General features: G+C 55.0%; 2 protein-coding genes across 2 annotated transcripts; both read right to left on the bottom strand.

Moving 5' to 3' along the window:
• Positions 1-721: 721 nt before the first annotated feature.
• On the bottom strand, positions 722-1,461 carry B0H18DRAFT_1046413 (uncharacterized protein). Its single transcript, XM_048030792.1, has 3 exons — positions 1,268-1,461; positions 957-1,163; positions 722-909 (listed from the first exon to the last, which is right to left on the bottom strand). Exons 1-3 carry the CDS (start codon positions 1,454-1,456, stop codon positions 784-786), a joined length of 522 nt encoding a protein of 173 aa, XP_047886417.1. The 5' UTR covers positions 1,457-1,461; the 3' UTR covers positions 722-783.
• A 2,286-nt stretch (positions 1,462-3,747) lies between these two features.
• On the bottom strand, positions 3,748-7,877 carry B0H18DRAFT_1145708 (thiolase-like protein; the record flags this gene model as incomplete). Its single annotated transcript, XM_048035688.1, has 14 exons — positions 3,748-3,773; positions 3,819-3,958; positions 4,074-4,197; positions 4,252-4,360; positions 4,420-4,575; positions 4,632-5,845; positions 5,901-6,445; positions 6,506-6,602; positions 6,653-6,800; positions 6,850-6,934; positions 7,118-7,323; positions 7,372-7,618; positions 7,677-7,810; positions 7,860-7,877. 14 exons carry the CDS (start codon positions 7,875-7,877, stop codon positions 3,748-3,750), a joined length of 3,249 nt encoding a protein of 1,082 aa, XP_047886416.1.
• Between the last annotated feature and the right edge of the window lie 642 nt (positions 7,878-8,519).

Genomic DNA, 8,519 nt, shown 5'->3' with positions numbered 1-8,519 from the left:
GCAACGTCTCTGCGCCCGCCAGATGATGATGGGCTTGATGGTGTATAGCGAGGCTGCACCGAGTTTCTTGCACATTTGGCCACTCACAGATGCGGCATCACGGACCGCTCCTCGATGCAGTTGCCCGACCGACCAGCCAAGTCTGTCATACGTAGCGCCGATGGCCTCATTGAATATACCCTGCACTGCCTGCTACATTATGATGTCAGTGCGTGCCGCGGTCGCGCGAGAACGGTTCCCCTAGCACTAGTAGCAGATTCGAGATACACAGCAGAGAATTCGAGCAAGTGGCAGTTCGGCGGGTTTTACAAAAAGCCTCCACAGCTAAATAGTACAATATTCTGGCCTTCAGATCCACAGATGCTTGGGTCAAGTGTAGAAACAATGGTGGGCTAGAAAGACGATAATTTGAGGTTGCCAGTCTCGCCAGTCACCCGAATGTACTCACAGATTAAGAAACAGCTCTGCAACGCACGCCCCCACTTCGCTATACCCCTTCCTCCTTCTTCCCCTTCCCCGCAAGCACCTCCAGCCCTTCCAACGACATGTCCGCCAACAGCTGCAGCTGCGTCACCTCCACCAACGGGCGCAGCATGAATGCGAGCCGCGCTGCGGACAGCGAGTCGACGCCATACGCCGTGAACGGCGTCTCCGGCGAGAAGTCCTCCGCGGCGACGCCCAGCACCCCGCGTACGATCGCCGCCATCCGTATGCCCACGTCGCCTCCCTCGTCTGCCGCCCCCACCATTCGCCCCGGGGCCGCGGCTGACGAGCCCGACCGCGTCAGCGGAGTAGATAGAAGGTGTCGTCCGAGAAGGGGCATGCCCCGCGTGCGCTCGAGCGCGTACCAGTCGACTGTCGGTACATACCGCGCGAACCGCTCGCCGGCTTGGAAGCGAGCGAGGGCGTCTTCCAGCCACAGGATCATGTCTGTGTAAGTTTGAGCCATGAGTGACGTCGGGCGCGATATGCAGATGTGTGGACGCACCTTCCGCCGTGATGCCCCACTGGGCGAACTGCTCAAGCTGTGCGACTTTGCCTGACTCGCCCAGTTCGCTCGAGCGCATCATCGTGGAGTCGATGATCCCCGGACAGACGAAGGCGAATGCGTTCGGATACGCAGAGACCTGCTCCTCCATCGCCGTGTTGGCTCTAACATCATACTTGTCAGTCCTGATCAGTTTTTGTTACCCTATTGTAGCCACTCACGCGCAGTAGTTCGTCTGCCCTCCATTTCCAAAGAGGCCCGCCACGGATGAGAACGGACGAGGAACTCCAATGCCCCGACATCGACGCACTCACGGAGCGTGTCAACCACACCAATCTTCGACTCGTATACGCTTGCGAAGTCTGCCTCCTCGAGCCGTGCAAACGTTCGGTCGGACAGTGCGGCCGTGAGGACTATGCACCCCGCAAGCGGTGCCTCCTCTGGGATCCCGCGGAGCAGCTCAGCCATACTCTCGATGTCGGAAGCGTTGGTTGCTGAGAGACGCAGGTCTAGGTCAGGGAGGGACCGCAGGTACCGAATGTGCGCCGGACGAGACGGTTGGACGTCGTCTGCAGGCTGGCTGCGCCCGACGGGACGTGACACGAGGCGTCGAGCGCCGTGCTGGGATGAGGTGAGCATGCGTCGAACCATCGGATGACACTCACTCTGTATAACATCCAGGCGACGTGCGCCCCCAGGTTCCGATGCCACCCAGGACGAGGTAGGTCTTGTGCGGGCTGAAGGTTGCCGTCCGCGGCTCAACGGTCGCTATGGCGATGTCAGGCACTCGAGCACGCTATGATGCTCAGCTGGACAACTACGCAGACTCTCCTCCAAGTCATCCATACGCTCCTCTAGGAAGGTGAGCGCGAGCTCTAGTGCATCCTGTACTGACCACAGGTCGTTCCGCAGTGCCCAAGCTAATCCCTCGTGCGGGTCGTCCAGAAATACATCTTCCCGCCTTTCGGGCACGACGCAGACCTGAGGAGTTGAATATAAGAAGGATCCGTGTATCCGGACACGACCAGGTTGAATCCACTGCGAAGAGCGGAGGACAGATGCAGGGCGTCGCGTCCGCCGGAAGCCCGACAACAGTTATGCCCTGCCTGCGGTACATCCAGATGACTGTCATGCCGGTGGCGGTATCTGAATGCGTGACGAGCACTCGGAGACCTCGGCACCTCTTGTCGTTGGAGAACGTGTGCGTGCCTTGCGCAAGGATGCCAGCTACGACGCTTGGTATGCACTGCATTATCATGGTCGAATGTCGATTCAAACGCGGAGAGAGGCGGGAAGTGGCCTCTCTGCGAACGGTGACATACTTTCCCACTGGACCTTGGGCAATGGCGACGACGGGTCCATTGTTGGGGTTTGTGCTTGTCCACGAGTTGCTTCTGTTCATTTCCAACCCGAGAACACCCTTGACTATAGCGCTACCAGATACGCCCTGCACCTCGAGAAGGATGCTGCCTTCGCATTCCACGCCAGGATCCATCTGGTCAGCTATCTGCCCACCTGGAGCAGTCCGCTCAGGCAGAGGCATCATTCTAGGAACTAAAACACCGCCTTCCTGAGTCACGAATATATCCAGCTCCTCGCGCATGTGCGCTGGGATCGTTTGCAGATACTCTTCTCGCGAGGCCTCGTCGCCATAAGAAGAGTCAGGGGGGAACACAACGACGTGGATTGTCCATGACAGATACTCCAGTCGCAGAGCCCGGACAAGCCCGAGTGCGGCACCCCCATCACGACCTTCGGCGACGAGAACCCAAACGTCCAAGGCGTCCACAGGGTCCAGACCACTGAAGTCCCACTGCAGGTCCATCTCATGCCCTTGGGCATAGTGGAATACGAACGCTTCGTCGGGATCGAACACAGGTGGTGCCGGTACGCCGTCTGCGGAACTCTCGGTCCTTTGGCACCAAGCGGTAAAGGTCGGAGATGATCCACCTGGTGCGATCAGCGTTCGCCGAATTGTTAATCCCGCATCATGTAGCGCTTGAGAAAGTCGTTCGATCCCATGCGCCTTGTGACCGTTCACAACCGGTAGGTCTGACCGCGTCGTGAGGACCAATAAACCACCAGGGACGAGTATACGGCTCAGCTGCGCGACATACGGATCGCCCTCGGGAAGGAACGTAGATATGATATCGAAGTACGCAGGGTGATTGCTCCCAAGGTTGGCAAGATCGATGTTTGAGGTCCTGACAGTTCCTCGCCGTGGGCTCACGTCCTGGGAAGCTCGCAGATCAGGTTGCGCGGAGATATCAAATAAGAGCAGAGGGAATCCATCGAGTAAGTGGGTGAAATGGTCGGTACGTGGGAACTCTGGCCGCACGGTCAGTTCGCCTTAACATAGGTTCGATGCTCGTAGGACGCACCAGTCCCGTGGGCGAGGAGGCGAACAACACTTCTGCTGCTCTGTCTTGAGACCTGCTCTACAACTTCCCGTAATGCACTGATGTGGTCAATCACGGCATCTGCGCATTGATCCTCGTGCTGCTGCTGCAAAACTCAGTGCGGAGATATAGAGGTCACGTAAGGTACGAACCTTAGTGGAGGCTGCATTCCCGTTAAATTGATCAAGCTTGTGCCCATTGACTTTGTCTCTAGTATCCGACAGCAAAGGTAGGACAGATCGTTGTAGCCCGACATCATATGGTATCAGATCTTCTGGTGGTGGGTTAAATTGATGTTTCGCAACCTCGAGTCCTTCTAACGTGCATAAGGGTGTGCCAGCATCATCCGCAATGATGATATCATAGAACACGGACGCTGATGCAAACTGTTCGTCATTTAGGATCATCATATAGAAGCGGGCAGTACTGACAAGGTGTCCATTTCTTCAGAACGGTGTGCGTATAGATATGCTCGGGGAAGAAGTGAGCCCGAGGAGGGCAATGAAGAATGACAGCGTCGACGTGCGCGGGCAAGTAGTAGTTGTTCGGGCCATGGTCCCCATGAAATGGCCTATAAGAGGTGATGTGCAGGCAGGCGTCCAGAATGGCCGGATGCAGCAAATAACGTCCATCACTAACATATGTTCAGCGGCGGCATTGATACTGGGGAAAGAACAGCAGCATACCGCTCTAACGCATCGTCCATACCCTTGATCGATACCAAGGCCTCGTGATAGCCATAAAAGACTTCCGTGACTCTACGGAAGCACGCACCGTACGCAGAGAAGTACGCAAGTGAATGATAGAACGCTATGATCGCCTTCTCAGCCGTGATACATGCGGTTGCCAGCAGCACTTACTCACAGGATCCAGTATACCCTTCGCATCGTTGACGTATGGCGGGAATGTCTAACGGAGTCTGGGGCGTCGGTGGTTCAAATGACAGGTATCCGCTCGCGTGTGTCCGTTCGGTCTGGTACAGGATACATGAATCGCATGCAACACCTCGCAGAGCCTGCGGAAACGACGTACCGGCGCCGAAGCGGCATGACTGGACGAAATCGAAGTCTTCACAGCCCAAAGGAAGCCATCGCGGGAGATATCAACCTTCATGGGCCTCTCGGACGACAAGGACAGGATGCTTCGCATGTCCACATTCATCAAGGTCGTAGCCCCATATTCCAGTGCCTGGGATAAAAACCAGATCAGCAGCACGAACGGTCATAGCACCGATGTTCACAGACCATCTCAATAAAACCGGCAGCAGGCATGATTGGCTCTCCTCTGATGACATGCTCCGCCAGCGTCGGATGTGTATCCTTATTCACTTTGAGGTAATCATGATTCAGCGGTCCGTTGTGTGGCTGCATTTGCTTCACACACTCGGAAGTATCGGGGTATAGAGGAAATGCTTTTCGTACAAAGGGATACTCCGGCAACGGAGTGCTCAACTCGTAACACGCGCGTCCATTGAGCACCGTGAAGTTGACACTATTGTGACCCGCGGAAGTAAGTTGTCCGCATAGTTCCAACAGATCGCGATGTTCCGTAGATGGACGGCCTTGCTTCCGTCTGTGGGTCGACGGGAAGACCGCACTGGCGCCTTGGGTGATCTGCGAGATGTAGGACGACAAAACAGGATGTGGAGAGATCTCAATGGTTGTCGTGGAATGCGCACGAGCAAGCTCCTGGATTGTGTGTGTGAACAGGACAGGGTTCCGCGTGTTCTTCCAGAAGTATTCGGCGTCGTAGGGGCCTTCAAACCGAGCGCCAGTCAATGTAGAATATGTCGTAACGCTCGGTACATGGCAGCCTGGGTAGCGGCCGAACAGGTCACGAAGCGCCTGGACATATTCGTCGCGACACCGGTCCATCATGGACGAATGGATTGGTACTCGGGTCCTGATTTTGCGACAGAAGTAGCCACGGACGAGTGCTAGCTCCAAGAACTGATCTATTGCTACTGCATGCCCAGAGATGGCAACCGCAGACGGAGAATTGTAGCAGGCTATGTCAATGATGCTCCTGTCGTCTTCCCGGCGAACTTGATTTAGGAGCAGCTCGGCCTCTTCCGGCATACACGACACAGCCGCCATTGTACCGCCCAGATCTTCCATTGATGAGAATGTTCGTCCTCGCAGGATCGCTAGCTCTACGGCCATCGCCTTCGGAGCTGCGCCTGAGGCGTAGAGAACCGACGTTTCACCGGCAGAGTGTCCGAGAACAACGTCGGGTCTAACTCCCAGGTGTATGAGCAAGTCAAAGAGCGCCATTTGAAATACAGCGATGGAAGGCAGAATGAGTGAAATTGGCCAGGTTCCATCCGCAACGCAGGACGTCCCCGAAAAGAGACCGTGGTCCCTGATAATCGACTTTCCCGTCAGCCGCTCGAAAATAACATCCATTTCGAGAACACTATCCCTGAAGACAGGGAATCTGTCGAAGAGTTCGCGACCCACTGCACGATACCGTCAGAGTTCTGGCATGGGATTAAGTGGATACGATGAACGTACTATCCGGGTGTTGTGGGCCTTGACCCGAGAACAAAAACACGACGAGAGGTTTTGTTCGCTGGCAATGCTGAGGGGCAGAGAATGTGATGGCGCCTTTGGAGCCCTCCTCAACGATAGCATAGGACCTCCAGGACATCTGCTTAGCACGTCGGCCTAACGCCGTTGATAGCGCACGCAAATCCACAAGTGCCGAGCTTTGCAGCGACTGTCCTATGGAAGTGGCGCTACGCGAGGAGAGTCCGCATGCCATCAAGACCACCGGACCAGATACTGCCGAACCGTCGAGTGTAGGTGCTGGGGGAGGTCCTTCCAAGACAGCGTGGCCGTTCGACCCGCCGATGCCTGAACTGGCTATAGACACTAGCGGTCTCTTCCCATTCCGGCATGGAAGTTGCGTGGCGCACAAAGGAACGCGAAGCTTGTGCTTCTCCCACTCGATTGCAGGGTTCAGCGTACGCAGGTTCACAGCCGGAGGTATGGTCCCAGTCTTGAAGATCGATATCACTTTGCACAACGATGCCAGGAAAGCCACAATTTCGGTATGTCTGGCGTTCACTGTTAGTTCGATTTTGCCAGGTAGTACCACACAAAATATGTAGACTTGCCCAATGTTGCTCTTGACGCTGCCGATGAGCAGCTCGTCTTCACGCGAACATTCCGCGCCGACCCAGTTCGCCTCCGTAGGATCTCCTTTCGCTGTACCTGTAGTGCTATTTAGTGGACAGCTCGGTCCGAGTAACGACTGTGCGCACCGGTTGCATGCAATTCAACGTAATCTACATCTTTGAAATTCCTGTTCGCCTGCGCAAACGCTCGCATCATCGCCGCGCGCTGCGCGTCCGCAACTGGAGCGCCCGGAGGGGCAGCACCTCCTGACGAATTGAGCGATGTGCCCAAAACCTATTCGTTACATGAGGGCGGGATAAGGCATGCGTGACTAGAGTCATACCGTGGCATAGACGCGATCGTGATCTTGGAGAGCACGCTCAAGTGGTTTGAGCACTATAGCTATACAACCTTCTCCCCTAGAGAAGCTGCGAAGACACTCTGAGTACGAGCGATAAGAGCATTGGAACACGACATACCCGTCCGCAGATGTATCGAAGGGTTTGCACTTCCCGTCTTTGGCAAGGAGAGAACCTTGACTGTACGTGAACCAGTCGATGAAGCTGTGGCGGTTTAAGCAACGTGTCAGGACGTCGGTTGGGACTACACACCGATGGTTCAACTGACATCCAGCCACAACGGCAGCCTCGCAGTCTCCCTGTGAGATGGCCTGGACCGCGAGATGGAACGCGGTTAAAGTTGAGCTGCATGCCGTATCGGTCGGAACAGATGGGCCGAGCAGATCGAGATGGGTAGAAATCCGATTGGCTACCATGGACGGATATCCCGCAAACGAACCCCGTTCGTCGTATTCATCCTGAGAAAGGGTCAATATGAAATCCACGTGAACATGAGCATGACGTGCCGGTTCAGATACGGTCGACAAGTCGAATCCTGTCGCTGACGCAAAGCAGCCAACGTTCCGCGATCGATAATCAATGCCAGAGTCGAGCAAAGCGAGGAAGGCGTTCTCAAGGAGTCTTCTTGTTGCTGGAGCCATGCTACGTGCATCCCTAGTTGACACTCCAAACTCGACATTGTCGAACATGTTGATGTCCTTCAGGAAGGCACCCGTATCAACATGAATCGCTCCGAGATGGTTTCCGAGCCATCTGCGTGGTGGTGACATCGAGTGAGCTCAAGTCGCACATTCAATGACATGACACGTACGCATTTGCATTGAAACGTTCCGCTGGCATGCGTTCATATGCATCAGCCCTATCAAGCAAGAGCTTGAAGAAGGTGTCATGGTCAAGATTCTTCGGCGAATACTTCCCACTGGGAAGCTCCACTGAGACGCCAACCTGCGAGCCCCATGAATACGAAGCAAGGAACGAAGGCAGACCGACTCACTATGGCGATTGAAGTCATGGGTAAGTGCAAGTTGTGATTTGATGATTATGCTTCTATATACTCTGATGCTGGCGCGTGCCTGAACAGACACGACAGGGTCCGGAAGAGCTTCTGTTGCATTTGATTGCCCAAGTCTATATATGTGCTTGTAGCTCCGCCTCTTAACCTTATCCACCAAGTCGCATCAGTGCAGATGAACGGATCACACTGCATAGCTCACATCACGGCAATCTTCAATATGTCTATGTTGAGGGATGAGAAAGCCGAGTCCTCCGAGTGAGGGGTTCGGATAAGCCATTTCGACCCTTGCAGCATAATGACTGTTGCGATGCACGATGAGTTATATAGGGCAACATGCAAAAAGGCTCACAACATACTACATATTACACGGAACGGTGCAATCATCGAGTCGTCCACAACGCCGGCGCGTTCAAGTTGAAACGTGACAAGAGCTCAAGCCTTCAGTCCGAATCGTAACGCACGCGGGATACCACCAAGGTTACGATTCTCGGCATTTACTATCTGAGGGCCTGTCTGTTCGATCCTGCTGATATCGTCCGAGCGGCAGGAATAATCAGTTCGAGTCGAAGTAGAACTGTAGAAGACGGTTGTCGAAAGACTCAAAGAGGCACTGGTGGCAGGCGCGTGTCGGGGCTTAAG

This window comes from Fomitopsis serialis (assembly GCF_022376445.1).
Source record: "Fomitopsis serialis strain Sig1Antser10 chromosome Unknown B0H18scaffold_168, whole genome shotgun sequence".
In the NCBI taxonomy this organism is placed as follows: Eukaryota; Fungi; Basidiomycota; class Agaricomycetes; order Polyporales; family Fomitopsidaceae; genus Fomitopsis; species Fomitopsis serialis.
This window is presented reverse-complemented; position numbering and strand designations above follow the sequence as displayed.

Excerpts from the sequence above, each read along its gene's own strand:
- B0H18DRAFT_1046413 (XM_048030792.1), bottom strand. The coding sequence starts at position 1,456 with ATGGCTGAGCTGCTCCGCGGGATCCCAGAGGAGGCACCGCTTGCGGGG. Across the intron at positions 1,164-1,267 it reads TCGGGGCATTGGAGTTCCTC|TATGATGTTAGAGCCAACAC; the intron begins GTCCGTTCTCAT and ends AGGACTGACAAG. Across the intron at positions 910-956 it reads ATCTGCATATCGCGCCCGAC|ACGCCCTCGCTCGCTTCCAA; the intron begins GTCACTCATGGC and ends TGTGGCTGGAAG.